General features: G+C 39.8%; 1 protein-coding gene across 1 annotated transcript in view; it reads right to left on the bottom strand.

The window, feature by feature from the left end:
- The window catches only part of LOC121959824 (formin-binding protein 1), a 69,988-nt gene that overhangs the window by 8,843 nt on the left and 39,540 nt on the right, over positions 1–21,605 (bottom strand). The window contains 7 exon segments of the mRNA XM_042509335.1: positions 1,048–1,083; positions 1,360–1,374; positions 8,440–8,599; positions 8,601–8,638; positions 11,319–11,510; positions 14,751–14,897; positions 16,137–16,265. Coding sequence (XP_042365269.1) covers positions 1,048–1,083; positions 1,360–1,374; positions 8,440–8,599; positions 8,601–8,638; positions 11,319–11,510; positions 14,751–14,897; positions 16,137–16,265 — 717 coding nt within the window.

Genomic DNA, 21,605 nt, shown 5'->3' with positions numbered 1-21,605 from the left:
TCATCTACTAATTGATTGTTGTGTGTGGAATCAGGTGTTTTTTATTACAAAGTCAGCTTGGTTCAACATTTTGGGAAACACTGATTTACTTTCTTGCAGAGAGACAGTCTCAAGTCTGCACGCTAAATATGAAGCCAACTGCTGGTTAGCTTAGCTTAGCATACAGACTTGAAGCAGTATTAAACAGCTAGCCTGGTTGGCTCTGTCCAAATGTGAACCGGGAGCAGCACCTGCTCACTTAATAGACATTCAGTAAATACTTGTGAATACTGTATCCAGCAGTACCCAAAGATACTGTTGGGGAACCAACAATAAAAGAGACTCTGCATGCACACCAGCCTCAAAGAACACGCAGAACTTAATCAACTATTGGCCTATTTCATATCGTAAGATATGATGCCTTGTCTTAAGGTGAAAAGCCTGCTTTTTAGGATTGTTCGTCACTATTAAGTATGTTCACTTTAAAAAAAAAAAAAAAAAAGTGTCATTTTTTTAAAGCAGATTTGGTAATTATCAGAATAATAATGTGAATTGCAGTTATTTTGGCCATGATAATCGTGAAATTAAATTTTCATATCGTCCCATGGCTAGTTTATAGTGAGCCAGGCCAGCTGTTTCAGCCTGTTTCTAATATTAATGCTTAGCAAAGCTAAAAATCTGCTGGCTGTGACCTCATGACCCATTATCAATCATATCATGTACTGAAAGTCCCAGCAAGACAGTGAATAATATCCCAAAATGTTCAACTATTCTTTCAATCCTTGATAGGCATCTTGTTCTGAGGAAAATAATAATGAAAGGTTGATATTCTGCGGAGTCATACCATTGTACAGTTTATTTCACGACGTGTTAGCTTTGCACGACAGCGTTATACTATAAAATACTGTAAAAATACTGATATCTGCATGCAGTGTGAGGACATGAGTGAGCAACGACTACATAAGATCGGATTAGTGTTTGTTACAAGGACGTACAATTTGTCGAGACAAAAGGACTACCAGACAGACTACAAGACGGACAGGCAAAACATAGAATAAATATGATCACCTCAATGAGATTCCGGACGTGGGAATTGAGTGTGATCTGCACCACAGAGACCACAGACACAGTTTGGGAGAGACACAACGAGAACAAAACCAACAACACACAAACAAAAATGACATACAAATGAGACAACGACATGAGTCTGAGGTCCATCGTTGTGCCACAGTCAATTATTAACTTAAATCCAAAAATTAAAAACAAAAAAAAAGAGCACACGGCGCACAGAACGTTATTAACAATGTGTTACTCGGGAGGACGTGACATGCGTGCTATGGTCATGCCGCTACGGTCGTGAGGTTACACGGTCATGCTTACCAGCTTGAGAGAAAGCTTCATGGGGGGGAAGAGGAGAGAGAAATGGCGAGGAGCAGGAGAGAGAAAGAGAAAACAGTCAACATCAGGAGAATATTACGGCCATTTGTTTCATTTTCCTTTAAACAGAAACTGTTTACATGTTGTTTTTTGCCAAACTTCACCATCTAAGGAAAAGAGGGTATAGCGCTTGAAGGATTTATATGCAAGAAAAGTCACAAAAAAAGCTCTTTTAGCAACAGTTTAAGCTATAACCCCACCCCCCAACACACTCTTTTCTAATGTGATGAAGTTTAACATTCTAATAAAATGGATTAATGAAAAACGAGAAATAAGTTGGCAAAAAGGCCAACCTACTGCACAAGCATGAGGTAAAGAATGGGGGAAAAATTAAGGGGGGACAGATGAAAATAAATGTTAAAAAAAAAAGAAAAAAAAAGAAGAAGAAGTAGAGGGGTGATGTCTGCGACAGGGACGGATGTTCCCTTTACTTCTTGATCTCTCTGCTGCCATTACAATGACACGCAAGTGACAGCAGAGGGCGGCAAAAGCATAAACACACCAGCAGATCCATTGACATGGAGGCAGATACTGAACACAGACAAGCTGGAGGGATGCCTTCAAACTACTGAAACTCACATATCCAAGACTCAAATTATAGTAAAAAGTACAAAAACAAAAAAAAGAGTAATCACCAAGGCAAGTAGAGTAAGAGGAACAAAAGATAGTGTTGTAACAGTATATTTAGAATCATTTGCTTGTTGATTTTTTTGGTTTTGTTTTGAGCACAGAGGACAGAGTTGAGAGCAGTTAACAACTGTTGGCTGGTGGAGCTGCAGCAGATGACTTGTAATCCTGTTAGAGGCTCACAGGCTGGTGCACTGACGAGCTTCACTCGCTTTAGTCCACTTATCGAATCTTCCACCTGGAATGGCCTGTTACAGTGTTTGCTATGACGCTACTTTAGGATCTCATTTGGGCCTTGTTTTTAATGGATGTGATATGGACTATATTCTAATGAGCCTGATATAAGAGAAATTCTGGCATAAAATGTGAAAGAAAAAAGTAACAATCCCTCACTTTCATTCCTACTCACAAACTTAAAAAAATATAATATTGAACTTTTCCAGTAAAATGACTAAAAACAGCCTGACAAACAACAACAACAAATATTTTGTTGAGTTGTGTACTTATTTTGTGCAACAATGTTCACACCCACAGAAGTCTTTCATTTTCAGTCAATTACAGAGTCTGTCATTTGGTCTGTCAGTGGCGTTATTTCCTCTTTGAATATGTGTCAGCATTGTGGTTGTCTGTCAGAAGCTGTCATAAATTCACTTTCTATCCAGTTTATGCAACATTCTTATGATATACTCTTTAGATATTGGTAAAAACCTGCTGAATGTCTGGATCTTAAGTTATCAGAGCAAAAAGATGAACACACACTCAAACAGGTGCTGGGCAAGCAGCCCCTCCATAATGAACAAAATGGTGTTGATAAAACACTGATTTCTAATGTGAAACTGCTTTATTCAGTGTTTTTACCACTTTAAGTCACCTGATCTGTTTATTTTGAGAGGAAGACAACTCTGCAGACAATTCAGCTCCCAACAAAAACCTTCGAAATGATAAAAAACTGAAGGACATCAACCAAAGAGGTATGCTCTGAGCATACATGTGATACATTGTGCAATCACTTCCTGTCAGCAGGAGTAAGTCACATGAGAAATATGTTATTGTCCTTTCTTTCAACATTTTTTAATTCCTAAATTAGCTCTTTGGATCTTTCTTTACAGATCTACCTTAACTCTTTCCACCCAACCAGACAGACAGAGATAAACAGGTATATTATGGTCCTTACAGACAGGTAACACTGCTGCAGTATGGCACACCAGCACAAAGAAAGCCCTGGAGGGGTGAATTCTGGGTACTGTAGGCTGAACCCACATCCAAAGTGTCACATTCACCTGACAGTGAGATTTAAAACAGCGAGGAGGGGCTGGTTACTGGGTGGGATGAATGAATTTCATCGTCACACCCATAATCCCCCACATCCTCAGGTGCTTGTGACAGTTTGTGAATTGACCCCTTGCAAGAAGCTCAGTGGGGGCGGTGGGGGGCCTGAAACAGCTGCAGGACAACAGCGAGCAACGAGAAACCTCAAGCTGATACATGTGATGTGGGATGAAGTCATCATCTTCTCTGATCATTCGTCCTGTTCCTTCACGCGTTAGAGCCATGTGATCAATACAGAGCCAGGCACAGACACCAGCCTCCTTTGTGAGGAAATTTGGCCTCATTAACTGTGACTGAACTGTCTCCTCGTGGAGACTGAATGAATCACAACATAAATTAGTAGTAATGAGGCTGCTGTATGTGTTGCACATGGCTTTTACTAATCACACATACATTCAATATTCATTCAGACTTTCTTCCGACCACCTGTACCGCACACACACACACACCCATCGCTGGTACTCACTGATGCCCATCACACACACTTACAACATATTGCCTGGCTTCGAAAGCATATGTGGGCCGACCCAGAGTCCTCTTCATAAGCTCTTTGTGACAAATGAGCGAGCGCGGGGATTGCTGCTGTGGTGGTCGTCAGAGAGAACACAGCTTTGTCAGGGAGAACTCAGAAAACAGCACTGACGTCTTAAAGCTCTTATACTTTACACCGACTCCCAAAAACACATACGCCGTCTGCTTTTTTCCCTCCCGCACAAAACATATACACAGTCACTGTGGATGGATTAGACAGCTAATATGCGGCAAACAAAGGCTCTCCTGCAGGGGTAGACATCCCTCCACTGTGCAGAGACACAACACCCCACCTCCACTGGCACTAATCCTTAATGTGATACTGTGTTCCCTGACAGGAGGTGGAACAGGAATTAAATCGTTTTTTCTTGAATTACCTGCAGCTGTAACGTCAGAATATAAATGAAAGTAGTTTTCTTATCTGAATTTTTTAAAATCTTTCAACAGGGTTTCTGTAAATTTTTAAGACTCCTTTAATGCAACATATCTAGGGATGAGAATCAAGGACACAGTTCCAGTTGAGAATTGGTTTAAAATTGTGCCATCCATTAAATCATATGCCTCCAAGCTTAGCAATTAATTTCATTGATGCTGGCATGTTTTACTGACAGCTGCAAACCGCTATGTCAAACTCCTGCACCGAGGCTGCTGGAAACTCGCAACAAGTGCAACAAGTCCCTTCTTTGCGTCTCCTTTGCATTTTACACAGAACCAAACGATGGCAGCATCATCCTCCCACAGTGTGTGATTTTAAATAACATGCCGGCATCGCGGAACCAGAAGATGCATGACGTTTAACATAACACCAATGGTCTCTTGTGTGGCATATAACATAGGTGTCGGCAGCACTTTGTTAACAATAACAAAGGCATAACATGTTAATTAAAATCATTAACCGTCCCTGTTATATAGCAGCTGATTTCGTCCTCTGCGTGCTGGATAAGGAGGTCCCAAATCTGATTGTTTTCCCAATTTGCTGACATTTACGTCTGCTGTTCTTCTTTCTTTGATTTGAGCTTCTAACTGCTAAGAATAATTGAATAATAGCTGGTTTTTAAATTTCCCTCAGTGAGTCGAACGCATAACATCATGAATACATCACACCTGTGCCACTGATTAATCAATCCTGACGTGTGTTTTGTTTATACAGACATTGTTTCTGCACTGTTATGACCTCCCATGGCAGCTTAAAGGTGAGACAACTCTGTTCCCCCATTCTGCGATGCTAGTCCGTTAGCCTTTAGCACGTCCGGTTCCCTCGTCTTAAAGTCTTTTGGTTTTTTGAATGGGTTTTCGGTAAAATGCCCTAAATAAGATCTGTGGTTAACACAGGCTAATGATGTTTAGACGTTTTGTTCTGCAACATAAAATACGTCCACTTAAACATGATTTTTGAACTTTTAAGGTTTTACTCATCTTAAAAAAGGTGGTTTCTAACAAGTGGCTAAATGGGACTACAGTGTTTGTCGGGGATGTTAGACTTATCACAGCTGACACAGAAACTCAACCCACTTGTCCGCCTTTACAGCTTTACAGAGTCGCTTGTAGATTTACGTGTTTATAATATTTTACGATCATGTTTTAATGTGTTTTTACAGTGTTTGTAGTTGTGACATTTAATACTTGCAACCGTGATGTAGTTCGTCTACAACCTAAGAATTAGCTTTTTGCTTCTGGTGATTTCATTTATGCTTCAAAACACACAAAAGAGGTGTTCATCTGTGAAGATTATCACACTGAACAAAACATGTAAGTCTCATAAACTTGTGTTCGTCAGAGAGCTTATTTTTGGGCAATAATCGAAAATCCCATTCAAAAATCCCATAAGGTTTTTGACGAGGGAACCAGTGCGATGCTAACTTCCTGGTTGGCCTGCAAAAATACGTCATCACTTCACCACTCTATACAGTGTGTCAAGGCAGAAAAGCCGTAAACAGCATGATATTCTTGCCTTGAATGTAAAGAGTCTAAGGAGTCATGGCGGGAAAGAAAACATGAACCAAAGTTTGGCCTCATTTGAAGAATGAAGATTGTAATGTCTGTGAAATGATCACTGAATTATATAAGGCTTTTCAAGACCTGCAGATGTGCTGTTAAAATAAGACATTTTTCTCAAAATGAGCATTATTACTGTAGTACTGGTAATAAAGTGATGGCTAGTTAGCCTTGTTTGACCAGATGGATGCAGGCCTGTTTGAGCAGGAGCTGCAGACTCGTTCTGACACTCTACCAGCAGCTGTTCAGATGCATTAGCTCAAAACTTGTGTGTCAGTGAGGCAGTAGAGCTGATGTCCCTAAAAGACTCGCTGTTATTTTACCGGATTAACCATGCGCCCTCTGTTGCCTTTTAGTTACCCAGAACATACGGTGGATTTGTTTGAAGCAGACAGAAATCATGTTGTAAAAAAGTACTCTAGATTAAACATCTAAATACATGGAAAACATAAACATGCTACTGCCATGACACATGAAAAGGTGAGCAAATTAAATGTCATGAGATATGAAAAGAAGTCTTTGGTCTTCCAAAGGGCTCTCTGCTCTGATACAGCTACTTCATTCAACCCTTTCCCACTGCTACAAAATGTTACAGTAAGGCCAAACGTCAATCTTTTCAATCTGTCTTTATTCGACAAACAATGCATCTGATTCAACTCTTTTTTATCACTCTTCTTGTGAGCTGTTTCAGCACTTCCGCTTTCAGAAACGTGCACTTCCTGTTCAATCTGAAAAAATATGCACTTCCCTTTTTCTTCTGCCGACCTTCAAACATTTCCTTACGTGCTGCTTGCACACAAACTGCACGCTGCAACCACATTGTTCTTTTGCCTTTTCAGACGTCATGTTATCACCAATTCATACAAGTGTTTTTGCTTTGAGTAACTGCTGCCCTTTCAAAATATGAGCGTAAACAAAAAACTGTATTTATGGGCTCAGGAAGGAACACGTGAGTTACCGCCCATTCCTGAGGTCAGGGAGAGCTGGAGGGTGGACAAATATGTGACAGGAAGGCCGGCTATGACCTGCCCCGGCCCGGTGACTCCATTACAACACACGCTGGTCTTCTGGAAACTGGTGATGACACCCACCAGGACCCACCAGGCTAGTGCTGATAAAGCCTACCTCCAGGAAGCCTTCTAAAATTACTCTGGCCTCAGTCAGCCTGCTGCCACATCCACAACCTGTTAGTTTGTTCATACTGTGAGCTTTAACCCTCTTCTTTTTGTTCTTTTACTTAAATAACTTGCAAAAAAAAAGGAAAAATCTGCCTCCAGCACAGACTGCAGAGAAGTGCGCAGGGAGCTACTGCAGTCTCCATGCTACTGCCAAAACAGCTCAGGCGTCTTGCTCATTTCTGTCAAACTGGGGAAGGTGGGTGAGAGGAGGGACTGTCATAGTGAGCACAGAGTTAATATGAAGAAGGACAAGATGGAAAGACTGCTGGTGAGTCAGACAAGTACCATGGTTTTGAAGTTATGCGCTACAGAAGCATGCTACAGAAGCAAATAGCACTGTATGAGTCAGGTGAAAAGGCCTGTGTTCAAACATTATACTATTTAAGTAATAATAGTGCCAATTTTGAAGGCAGTTCTGCACAAATAAAAGGAAAAAAGGAAAGCTGTAATGGGCCAATGTGACTGTTTTCTAATTGAGGTCACGTTGCCCACCTATAGACACATTCAGTTACTGAGGTGATGTTTCATCAGCTGCTATATGATGATACCGTGTAGGCATTACGGCCTTTAAAACAGATATAAAGTAGGCTTAGGTGGTATCATGGTATTTACAGTATTTAGAAAACCTGGAGGTACATTTTTCCTTACCATCTTAAATACAGGCGCTCCTCTTTCTATTAAACTAATTGTATTTAGTGCACTGCGGGCACCACCAGAGCTCAGTCTCCAGTTTCCACTGGTGGAACAGGCAGCTGAGCTGAAAGACACCGCCACACCTAGTGGTGAAATAAGTTACAGGGCTGTAACCAGCCAGTGGCCAACAACGGCAGAGAAAGACCGTGGGAATAAAAAACCCCAGAAATGAGTCCTAAAACCCGTAAATAAAATAGCATTTCAGGACCTCTGGTTCTCTCATCTCAAAGTCAGTTGTTTTATTGAATGTTTTTTTGGTTAGAAGCCTGAAATACGGTCAGTTACTTAACACTAACTTTACTTAAAATACGTCAGTAAATACCCCACTCGCAAACTTTTATGAAAGATGGTTGCTAATAAGTGGCTAAAAGAGACTATAGAGCCTCATCATGCTGAACCATGGCAAACATGGCTTTACAGCCTTGAAGAGCTGGCGACGGGATCGTAGTGTCGTTCATTTAGTAGTCCCTAGCCTTATACAGTCATATACCGTATACCCCGGTAAAATTTCTGGAAGGTATGAAATATTAGATACTACCCAAGCCTCGTGTAAAGTTTAAATGCAAATTCTGCCTTTGTATTCCTTCACTCATACAGTGCAGCAGGAACAGAGCTCAGGTAAAGGTGTAGAGACAAACACACACAAAGCTTGCAAGACACACACACTTACCCCTCGCCTCAGGCTCCGGAGGCAGTGCATTTTGGGTTTGGAGGTCATGAAGTCGTTGAGGCGGTGGGAGAGGGGCTCCTTGTGCTGCTTGGGAGACTGGGGGTCGTTGGGAACAGCAGAGGGTGAGGGGGGAGGAGGGCGGGGATGAGGCTGGGGGGGCAGGTGGGGGCTGGTGGGGGGACGTTAACAGGGACATAAGCTACCAGTAAGAGAGGGAGCCGTGACGGAAGAAGAGGAAAAACATGGAAGAAGAAGAAGAAAGGGGTCGAGAATCCAACGAAAAAGGAAGGAAAAGGAGGAGGGAACACAAAACGAAATAAATAAGCCTCCTACAAATATTAAAAATTAAACACACAACAGAAAAACCCAAACAGAAATTAAAAGACAACCGTAAAACCTAGTGTATCAGTTGTTATGGAAAACATCAAACATATAAACACATTTAAAAAAAAAATAAATAAAAAAGAAGAAGAGTGAGTAGGAAGCGAAAAATGTGTTAAAGCAAGCGGCTGCAACAAAGCAAACAGCAAAGAGTTTCAGTCAAAGCGCATGCAGGCTTCCATTTTAGAAATCCTTCTCATTTTTTTTCCCCCGACCTCATCACATGCCAGTTAGGATGAGAAATTCACCACATCCCCAAGGATGTCAGCAGCTGAATTTGAGGTCATCATCAGAGGAATCTAATTGCTTATCGCTGTCCTGAAACATCTGACTGCATAATTCATCAAGTAGTTATGGAGCTACAGAATGAAGCGGAGATGAGTTCTAAGACACCACATGACGCACATGCATGGGCAAGTGATTCAGAAACCCCTCTTTCACCAGCAAAGAAAAATCACCAAAAACCGTGTTTCTGTAAGGCAGTCATGGTGTTTTTGTACTAAAATGGCAGTATGTTTTCAGTGTTTCCCACAGAGTAGAATTTTTTAACTTTCGGATGTTTTTGCAGGTCTATGAATACAGCATAGGTAAAACTTATCGTGTTTTTTTTTCTCCTCAGTAGCAGTTTTAGGAGTTTCAGTCGCGGGTTGGAGAATTGATTCATTGATCCAGTCAGAGCTGCGCTAGAAACCTTGCGCAGTTAACGATTAAGTTTCACTCTCACCGCACTATGCTGCTCCATCTGTGCCCACAGTAGAGTGTGGTGCAATGCACAACTAAACAGTATATATTAGGAGTGGGAATCACCAGAGAGACCTCCGATATATTATCACAATACTTTGGTCATGACACAATACTGTAATTTTAAATGTTTTGCGATATGCCAAGTATTGCTATACTGTATATTGTGATATAGAGGGATTTATTACCTTTTTTCAACTGTAATTTAAGGAAAGATTTTGTTGAAGACTACCTGACATATTTCTTTAAGTTATATAAGAAATATGTCTTTGTTTACACATTTCATTATTATGAGGATGTTGATCTCTAGGTCTTGGGTTTTCAATGATTCTTTGTTGCGTCATGTTTTCTATCCTGGACTTTCCCTTGTGGTTTCCCTGGGTTCTTAGTTTGTTTCACCAACTCGCAAATCAGCTCCCTGCACTTTCTTCTGCCTCATCCCTTTTTTCCATCACCTGAGCTTCTCCACCCTTTTCCTCCACCTGCACTTCATCACCTAGTTGAATCCTTGTTTTGGTCGTGTGATTTTCTGTTTGACATTCTGTTGCGTCCTGAAATAAAGATCTGTTCGAATTGTTTGCAGTCTCCTGCATTTGGGTCCACCTGCTCCTCATTATATGACAGATGTATCTATTGGACTGAAAAGCTTTTGATTTTTTATTTCTAATAGGCTACCAAAAGTTTAATTTGTACTTGCAATAGTTAGAATTTATATATTGGGTCCCTACATTGATATAATGTTTCTACGCAAAATATTGCCATACTACACTGTTTAAATTTTTTCCCGCCACCCCGGTAAATGTATTCCAATAACGCTCCTAATGAACTTTCCAGCAGTAAAATTACAAAATCAATGTAGCAGATGTATTAATCTGCCACAAATAAATGAATGTGTGGGAAACCCTGGTTTTATTTTGCATGTGCTGTTGTGATTGCATGCATGTGTGCATATAAAATAGAAATACCTCTCTGTAAGGCTGTCTGTGCTCCCAAAAACCTTCTATAGAAAATTAATCCTGAGTACATCAAGCACAGATAATAGAAACATACTGTTTTGAATAAGTATGCCTTACTGTTGGATGCAATGACACCATTTTCTGTACACATACAATCAGAACGCTGGGGTTTCTCATCTGATATTACACTCACTTGCTTCCAGCCTTTCTCTCCCACACACACACACCCGATTACTCACTCATGCTCTGCTCTAATTCAATACCGACAGTGCCACCAGCCCATAAGACAGTCAGAGATCAGTTTTGCTGTTCAGAAGCAGGAAACTGAAGACTCAAGAGTTGATCGCCAGTCAATGGGAAAAAAACAGCGCAGGAAAACTGTTATTTCAGATCAAATTAATATCTGAGTCCATCCACAGGATGATAGTAGAAATGCATTAGTGTGTGTTATAAGGAAGGTTCCAAAATCGGTGAGGGTGATTGCCAGAGGAGGAGGAAACGGGTGGCAAATAATAACAACAAAAATGGCAATACTAACATGATCTAGCAACAAATTTCTTGAGCTTAACGAAAGTCAAAGACTCTGCTGAAAAATTAAATTAAATAGGTAACCAATACTAGAAATGTGACAGATGCTACAAATGTGACATTGAACACATATTTGGAGACAACATAACACCTACAAGCTTCCACAAAAGTCACAGTGCAACGTGACCTCCAAGTCAGATAAAACAAAATGCGCTAAAACCAGCGAGGCTCTGCAGTACATTTCTCCGTGTTAAGTGTGCATTCATGTGTTACCTTGTTCTTGTTCTTAATGAAAGGCCACAGTTTGCCCTTGCTCTTGCCGGCAGGCTTTTCCTTGGCATCTCTGGAGTTGGACAGGCTGGTGTCGGACGCCGTCCTCTTCATGGCCTGGCCGTAATCCTCAAACTCTACATCTCCCGGGGGCTCGAACCCGGACTTATAGGACTCCACCACCTGCTTCGAGTCCTAGTGGGGAAGAGTGGGGACAGCAGTCAGTGGCAGCCTTAGTCTTGATGCATTTTTACCCACTTTTTAATTGAACCCTTTAAAAACCTAGGCAACATCACTTTCCTTGTGTTGCTGTGATTTCTTTCAAAAACATGGGAAAAAATGGGCAACTTGTGATCACTGTTTTACAAACTTGCAAACAATTAGGAGATTTAGAAAATTAGAATTAGAATATTTAGAAAACAATAGAGAAATGTCTAGGGTAAAAAGAAGAAATCTAGGGAAAAAACACATTTATAATTACTGTAATTACATATCTAAGATTATGTTACAAAATATTATTATATTTTTTAGGCACTCAATTTTTTTTTTACACTAATATTCTTCCCATGTTTTTCAAAGAAATCAAGGCAATTAGCTCAGGTTTCAAAGGGTTAAATAACAGACTAAAGAATCATGGAATGCAAAGCAATGACAAAAACATTTTTTTACATTCATAATTATCAAAATCACATATTTAAAATAATGTTACAACATTTTTATAATTTTGAAGCACTTTAATTTTCTGTCTTCTTTAGAATAATTTTCAGGTAATTTTCTTCTACTTTTTCCTAATTCCTTGCACATTCTTCATTCTATTTTTTCTTTCGTTGCTATTGCCTTTGTCCCATGTTTTTTGAAAGAAATCAAGGCAATTTGCTCAGGTTTTAAAGGGTTCAACAATCAACTGAAGAATCCTAAAATGCAAAGCAGTGACTAAAAAGGTTTTTTTTCTCTGTTTGTTTAGATTGTCCAGCTAATCAGCAGGTCTGGAGATAAAATGCAACACAATAGTGAGTCTGGTGACTCTTTTGTTTATAGCCGTCTTTGCCTGATAAGAGTTTGTGAGCGTGTCATGAAAGGAGAGGGACAAGGGACCATCGTTATCCAGTTTGTGGGCCACGGGAGAAAGAGGAAAAGACCTAAATCTGTCAGGCAGGAGTTATGACAACTACACTGAGGTCGGGGACACAGCCAGGCTCATCACACACAGGAAGGAGCACATTAATCAACTCCAGTATGTTTCAGCCTAAATGAACTGATAAGGGCAGCTGGTTAGAGTTCAGGATCAGGGGTGAAAGATTGTGCTCTCTATACATGAGGCAAGACTACGAGAGGAAGAGAGACAAAGAGTGGGAAGGAGCATGTGATATGTTATTCCCTGCCGTTGTTTACTGCAGCACACAGTCACAGGCTGGAGTCATCTCCCTGGAGCTGAGCCACGCAAACAGCGAGACGTACACACACACACATACTATGTGATCCCTGGGGATAGTCTTTCTTTTTGTCATACGGCAGGCAGCCAACATGTGACATTTCAATATATCACGCTGCTCTTTTTTTTTCTCCTTCTTTAACCTAGGCGACTGCTGCCTTCAATATCCAAACAATGAATAATAATAAGCCATGGGACAGAACTTAAGCCAAGTTGTGTTAGCTTCAGAGACTGTGAAAACCTCTCAGGAGCTCATCAACAGATGGTTTAGACGATAGGAAGCAAAGTGATTCAACTTCCTCCTGTTTCCAGAACAGGTACGGGTGTTCAAAAAAAGGCAGTTTGTAATTTGAGGAAATGACCTTCTTCAACTTCTGGCAGAGTTAGATGGGAAGATTAATACCACTCACATCTGTCCATTTAATGCAAGGCTACAGGCAGATTTTGTTACCTTTGGACCGAGCCAGGCAAGCTGTTTCTCATTTCCAGACTTTATGCGAAGCTAAGCTAACCAGCAGCTCGCAGCATCTTTATATTTACGGTACTGACACAGGAGTGATATTAATCTCCTCATCTACCTCTTCACCATTAAGTAAATATTTCCAAGAATTGGGTCGATTTCCGTTTTTGCCAATGCAAGCCAGTGTATGAGCCTCATCCAGTTTGATTTTTTGCAAACTGGCTACATATATATTTATTATTTTGACACGGCAAATAAAAAAAGTCACCTACTTAGTAACCTGTGCTGGTGGTTTGAAGGCGCTAAACCCAACTTGTACTGCATAAATAATAAGAAATATGACAAGGGGTAGTATTATGTTTGTTTATAATCAAACTAATGAGTGTCTGACAGGGCGTGTGCAAATTACTGCACCAACAACATGAAGGAGAACATATTTCAGTAGATGTGGGAGGGAAGAAGAGTGGTGCACATTGCGTTTGTTTACGAGAAAGTTTTTTTTTTTTGGGTGTGACAAGAGGGGACATGACAGACTACGTCTTTCAAGAAAACTAAAACAGTGCCAATAAGGCAACATATGTGATTTGAAGCCAACTAATAAGGTGTCCTCACTGTCTATGAGAGACATGGGTGGAGTTTTTCCTTGGGTGATGTGAGGGTCTCGGGGCAGAGGGATGTCGTACACTATGTGGCAAACCATGTTTTGTGACAATGGGCTCTATAAATAAAATTGACATGACTTGACTAAGGTGTCAGCTGGCTGGAGGGAGATTGCAAAGGAGCTGAGAGTTTCTGCTAACTGATCATCTATAATAATAACCTTCTTGCTGTTGGCTATATTTTATGTAATTTAAGTGCATATAATTATATAAAACCCATATTTTCTGTCTAAAAATACAAATGTAGGAAGATAGCAAGCAGGCACCCATCTTTTAAGCAGTTATGTCTCCAGTCTGATCTCCAGTGCGCTGCTGATAGCGACATGGTTTGTTTATATGACATAACAGAGGTGCATATTTAATGGATTCAACACAGACAGACAGTTCTGATGCTACACAATGCAATGTGACAGACAGATGCTCGCGTGCTGTTAGGACTTGGTGTCATTATGTGTATTTTGGAGCGGCTGCTGAATTAAGTGCAACTATATCTTAAGATATAATTTAGTATACCCGTTCAGTCCAATGTTTGGGTTAATATCAAACTGGTTTGAACATTTTTACACTAGCCTAACTATAGTATTTCCTGAAATATGAAATTATTGCTTTAAACTGAACGGACGGCAGCAACGCTTCCTCTGCAACCACTTTGCCACCACTTTGTTGTTCATGGGTGGGCTGTTTTTATTTTCAAACGCTGCCCAGAGAGCGTCAACCTACCGGCACACTTGTTTAAATGACAGCCTAATCGGTCGTGTGTGGGTTGTGACTGACACACTGGCTAAGTGAGTAATATGTCCCATATGTTGCTGTGTGTGTGTGTGTGTGTGTGTGTGTGTGTGTGTGTGTGTGTGTGTACATATATCTAATTTCTGTATACTCACAGTCTTGGGCTCGATGGACTCGGCAGCTTTCGTCATGCCGTCTAAACATTTCCCCACGATGGGCAGCACCTGGCGGTCCACGTCTGCAAACGTCTTCATGCACATCCCTATCCTGTCAATTCTTTTCTCCTCCATGTCTTGAAGTTTCTATAAAAAATGCGGACATATTCATACGTAAATAAAGCTGCTTGTGTGATAGACTAAGAGTGGAGTGGGCAGAGTAACTTATCATCTGGAAAATCTCTGATGCACTTTAAAGCCCTTTAAACTTTTGACCCCATTTTCAAGACACTAAAAAAGTGAAACTGAATGTGCAGAAAACCTCATAACACTGTGATTGCAGACTCACACTGTCAAAAATGTAACACACAAAATAGCTTTTACAAAACAACTCCTCATAAAGACGGCTCGTTACCCTCAGTGTTTCCCACATGTTGAGAATTTATTTTTAGTTGTCTACCCAGAGGGGAGTGGGGGTGTTGGGCTGCGTAGAGCATTGAATTCTCAAGCTTAGTAATGATTGCACATGAATGCACCATTCTGGGAAGCTTTTCAATCAGTCGACACTTTCAGAAATGATCAGAAATGATAAATAAACTGCTTGGGTGAGGAAGGCAAACCTATTTGGGTGGGCGGCCTAAATATATTTAAAGCAGAGGAAACAATGGTTCACCAAAAAAAAAAAAAAAAGGTTAACCAGTTTGTTTTACTCTTTGAAAACCTGAGCAAACTGAATTGATATCTTTCAAAAACAAAAGAAAATTACCAAAAATGTAGCCAAAAAAAAGGAGAAACAAAAAGGTAAAAAAAAAAAAGAAAAGAAAAAGGTAACAAAACAAAAAACAAACAAAAGGTAAAATATTGAGTAATAATAATAATAATTATAATAATCATAATAGTGCTAGTAATAATAATACTAATTTGTTTTATTATTCTTATTATTATTTAACAGTCATTTATAATAGACAAAATATACACTTTAAAGAAAAAGAAAAAGAAAATAAATGTTTTTAAACATCTACATGATTTGATTGACATTTTGACAAAAGGGAAGTTGTGCCTCCTTACACCACAATTTGCACTGGAAATCTAAACATTAATATACATAGCCATGAATGACAAATGCATTATAACACACATTATCAACCCATAATACCTAAAGCTGCCCCTCTTGTCATAAATCTAGATGTGTTCTAAACAATTTTCACGTCATTTTATTTTCATAAGTTTTCACAAGAATTCAAACCAGTTTGCTCAGGTGTCAGAGGTTTAAATGCATGTTAAAGGCGTCTGAACAAAACCAATGTCGTTCCTGGTTTCAAAGGGTTTATCACGAAGTGCATCAATAGATCAGTTAAAATAGGCCATATGTGGCGTTTTATTTACCTGGAATATGTTGGGGATAACTGTGTAGTAATGTTCATTCTGCTCCTGGTTGAACTTTTGCAGGTAGGCGGAGTAATCGCTCTTACTGTCAGCAGCCATCTGGTGCCTCATCTGAGCTTGCTGTCGTGCCTGAAGAAAACACACACACACACACACACAGATACACATTAGAGAGGTGCTCTCCTCAAAGTACCTCAGTGTCCCCTGATTAACACACACATATGGGTTACACACACGCAGCCAGAGCATCAGAACCTACACGACACATTTGTGCATACGAGTATTCATGCATGCACATAAACATAGAGGTCGTGGACGCGTGGTCACAGGTGCAAATCCAAGTCGGGCAGCAGCAACAGCCTTTGGCGTCACCGTATGTAGGCCAGGACAAACATATAAAAAGAGAAACAACAGCCTGCACTGGCTGCAGAATGGAGGGATTTGGATTTTGATTGCCCGCCCAGTCTGGCATTTATCTACTGTCGATAATGTTGATTATTTTAAGCTAGTTCAGTCTCGGAGAGGCGAGGCAGGCAGTCAGAAACGCAGCAGGAGCAGCCTGTTACAGATCCAAGGCAAGCAGATGGAGATGAGATTATCTCAGCTAGACAGCATGTGGGGTGTGTGTGTGTGTGTGTGTGTGTAGCTAAGTACTCATATCTGTTTCCTCTTTCCATGAGATCTGAGGCCTATCCTCACATACAGAGTAGTTTCATTGGGTCATCTATAACAAAGAGTCACCTTATGAACTCGTGATTGCATTTGGTCAACTGAATGCAGATGCATGGGAAAAAAGAACTGCAGCTGTGTAACTGTGGCGAGGCAGCGGGGGGAACATAAACTCCTATCTGTCATAGTCCTGAGGGAAACATTTCGAGGACTTCATCCAGTTTTCACCCACACACCAATCTGAGGCTGAGTCTCTCACACTCACACACATGTGGGTAAGTAATGGATGACATACTAGAAGGAAAGGAGGACATCAGAGCGGAGACACTCGTCAGACACAAAGGTACATTATTTCCAGTGGAGTACCAATACCTCGGATGGAAAATGATAGTCATGGCTTTCAAAAAAAAAAAAAAAGTAATGTGAAATCCAGGGAAGAGCTAAAAAGCACATGTGAAAGTCCAGCTGTTTAAAATCTACGTGCAAGCATGCATTAAAGGGATAGTTCGGATTTTTTAAAGTGTATAAGGTACTTATCTATAGTCAGTTTACTACAAACAGTTGGCACGCCCTCAGTTTGGAGCAGCAGGTTGGATTCTAACACAGGACTCAGAGATAAGCAATGTGCTGCTGTGGATGGGGGCAGCAATAAAATTAGTTGTATTTTAACCACCTAAAAAGTCCCACCTTCAAAAATCAAGGTTATGTGTATGCTATATATATATATTTTCACAGCTTCATCTTTGTCTCAGAAAGCCCAATGCAATGTCGAAGCTGATAACAGCTTCAGTTCCCAATCTGTGCTCTCGTCAAAGGCACCAGACTCCACTGACAAAAACAGTCATTTCAGCTGGAGCAGCTGATCTACAGCTTCTTTCAAAAACACACGAAGAAGGCAATGTGCAATGAAGGAAGAAATGACCCCCAAAATTAGCAAGAAACTAGTAAAAAACAAAAGAAAATTACCTGAATTAGTTACTAATTAGTTATTTTAGTTAATACAAAAATACTGCTTATAGTGCTTATAATACTTTTTTTAACATAAATGTAAATATGTAATTATCATAATTATAAATAGTTTTTCCCCTTTTCTTTTTTTTTTACTAGACATTTTTCCCTACCTTTTTAAAAATAATTCTCTAAATCTACTAATTTCTTGCACCAAATTTTTTCAGTGTTCAAAAGTGTAAAATACTTGTTAGAAGGCACCTGAAAACAGTTTAAGGAAAGTGATGTCACTCCAGGTTTCAAAGGGTTAATTGCTAGTCACACATTAACACGGACAAATTAACTTTTCAAGGCAGCAGTAGGCCAGCGATTCTGTATTTAGCAATGTTAAATTACTGTTTATCTCCATGGAGTCTGGCTTTGAAGACAGCAATATTACAACTTCATTTTCCTGTTGAAAATCACTGTATGACAAGAAGGTAAAGCAGGGAAAAAATATTCTAATTATAGCGTACACTTAAACTGATATTTATTTTCTTTAACATGGGACTATTTTTAGGTGGCTAAAATACATTTTGTAGCTGGTCCCCATCCACAGCAGCACATTTCTTAGCTTCTGTGTCGGTACTCTGTCCTGCTTCTCCAAACTGGGCGCATGCCAACTGACATCTACTGTATCTAACACACTGTCTATGGATAAGTAACCCATACAACCTGACTTCAAAAAATCTGAACTATCCCTTTAAGGATAGTGCGCTGTGCTGGTATAGGTGCATGCAAAGTGGTGCAGATTGTGTTGAGAAATGATGAGGGTAAACACCATCACCATGGTAACATGAAAGAAACTTTATAACAAGCTGCTGTGCCTGCAGCAACATCACATCCTGTCGTTTTCTGGAAATTACCTGCTTTTTCAATCACGCACATCTCTGTTTACAAATGCATTATCGCCAGTATTTATCTCTAGAAATATCTATATATCTGCAAAGAATGTCTTTTTCTCACATCACACATAAACCTGTAAAAGTGTTGAGCAGAAGACAGCTAGACAAGCCACTGTACGGGGAGCAGATCACAGTCAGACAGGACAGGGCGTGTTAACAGTGACCCGGTCGATGTCTGTGTGTGTCAGACTCTACGGGAGAGCATGTGTGTGTCGAGACATAGGTCGAGACAGTGTGTGTTCCCACAAATATAACAGTCTCTCTGTCCGCCGCACCTACCTTGTGGGAACTTCGCTTCAAGGCATGGCATAAAATAGATTTACAAACACACACACAAACAAAAAAAAAAAAGGATTGTTAGCCGTTTCCAGCTAAACAAGAGGTTGCCATAGATGCACTTCCTGGACCACCAGGCGTGTCATCGCTCAGAAAGGGGAAGCTGGTATCAGGGTAAGCAAATAAAGCCACGGTTAAAATGCTGGTATTGTAAACTGTGGTCTCAGTGTTAGTAGAGAAGTGGAGCGGAGGCTGCTATGTTATTTTTCTAATGCTTTATGACTGAGGATCTCCACATTAAGGAAGTCTGTGAGTGTGTGTGAGGGCCGGGGGTCCCTAAAAGAAGCGTTGACAGGCTTTGTGGATATTTGGGCTGTGAATCCAAACCCCAAATTGAAGGGATTTGTTTGCCAGAGCAGGAGAGGGAACAGTTAGAGGTTTTGCTCCAGCTGTAGAGAAAACCACAATACCTCAGCTCAGCAAACAGCAGCTTTTTTTTTGGCCACACAGACAAACTCCTGGAGCCAAAATACATTGATTCAATTATTTTTTACTGTTACTGACAAGTACTAATGTACACAGACACAAGTGCACTCACACAAATATGTCTACAAATATGCACAAACCCTCTGTTTCTTCATCTCCTCTTTGACTGTCATGCATCTGTTCTGTCCAACTCAGACCTATTTACACCCGGATGAGTCAAACAAAAACTAGGTTGAGGCCGTGACATGTCGTTCCTTCCGGTGGTAAATACTCAGAGGCCCTCTAAATATTGCAGAGAATATGCCTTTGCAATGAAATGAACACACTTAGACACATTATCTGTTCTTCTCTGTGCCTTACTTTTATGATGAAATCTGTTGATTACCAAAAAAAGCACTTAAAATATTATGTTTTACTCGCAAATATGATGCAAGAAATGGAATGATGGAGGTGTACTACGTGAGACATTGCAGCTTGAGTGTCTAAACCACAGACAGACACACGAAAGTGACAGGCACTGTAGAAGCAAAACACACACACTTCCTTTCTCTGTTTACATGCATCTTCACATTTGCACACGTTCCCTAGACTCTAGTTACAAAATCACAGTTGATAATGCAGATATAATACACCGATAAAGTTCTCATTATAAAATCATCCACGAAAAAAAAAATATTTAAAAAGACAAAGTGTGGGAAGAAAATCCAATCATTTTCCACAGCGACAGAAATGAGGGAATTCAGACTTTACATTTCTAAGCAATGGAAATGTGAGTAGGTGAAAAGGAAAGCTGAGGTCGGTAAGAAAGCCCACACAGAAAGGAATTGCAAATGAAAAGGCGATTATTATTTGCGGTGATCTATATACTGGCAAGCAGAGCGAAAAGCATACATAGTCATTCCGACTATTTAGGTAGGTGGTAATGTTAGCCTCAGCATCTTATTGCATGGTCTGTTTAAATGATGTGCAAACGTGATGAGCAAATGGCTTGATTTCTTTCAAAAACATGGAGAGAGGGCGACTAGCCACATATCAAAAAATGGACAAAAAAAATAACAAGAAATTAGTAAAAAATATACCATAAAATTATCTGAAAATATGCCAAAAACAAGAAAAAAATACAAAAGTAGAAAAAAACAAAACAAAACATGAAAACTGCCTTAGTAAAGTACTAAAATATATATACAGTATATATATTCCATTACATAATTAAGAAAGTTATAATATAATGCTCAGATCATTTCCTTGTCATGTTTTTCTTATTTTTTTGCAGTTTGCAGGATATTTCTTGCAAGTTTGCTCCTTTCTTGTGTTTTTCAGAGAAATCAAACCAATTTTCTTAAGTGCAAGTTAAAAGCGTCTGAATGCAGCTAAAGAAAAATGATGTTGATCCAGGTTTTAAAGGGTTAAAGGACTTTCAGGTTTTTGTTTAAAGTCTATTTACTACAATTTTCAAATTGTTTACATTGCTGGTTACCACTTTCCAATGCATGACAAAGGCTTAAAGATTCATTTCCTACTTTCATTGCAGCGCTTTCCTCTATTTCACGACAGCTTGAAAACTTTCAGAGACTTCTTTGTGATTATGCACATAATCAGTTATGATAAGGTAAACATTTTGTCACCTTTATATTTTGTTTTCAGGAAAACTTCCTTTGTTGTAGAATAATTCAAAGGCCTATCTGAGAATGAGACATTGAAAGCATTACATTCAGCAGCTATGATGTTAGAACAGAGGCATTTTTCAGCCTGGGTTTTATTATTGTGGCTATTTTCACTATGTGTCATAATAACTTCCCTACCTCCATTAAAGAGATTCGGTAAGTGTGGACCCCTAAAACTTCCCAAATAAACCTCAGTTTATAGAAATCATTTCAAAGTGAGACTGTTTTTTTGAATTTCTGCAAGTAAGGTGATGAGTGCCAAGTTATTGTAGTCAGACCGGCTATGATGGGCGAGAATAACCCTGCATTCATTAGTGTCGAAATATCGTAATAATTTGCTCCTGATTGAGAAAATTCACATAAACCTCCCCTCAAATCGAAACAACAACAACGTTTTGGTAAATTAGTTTCTGAGTTGATGTCAGATATGCAGAAACATGACAGACATAAGTCATTGTTGTGTGTGTGATTTTACAATCTTT

This window comes from Plectropomus leopardus, chromosome 20, assembly GCF_008729295.1.
Source record: "Plectropomus leopardus isolate mb chromosome 20, YSFRI_Pleo_2.0, whole genome shotgun sequence".
Classification (NCBI taxonomy): Eukaryota; Metazoa; Chordata; class Actinopteri; order Perciformes; family Serranidae; genus Plectropomus; species Plectropomus leopardus.
This window is presented reverse-complemented; position numbering and strand designations above follow the sequence as displayed.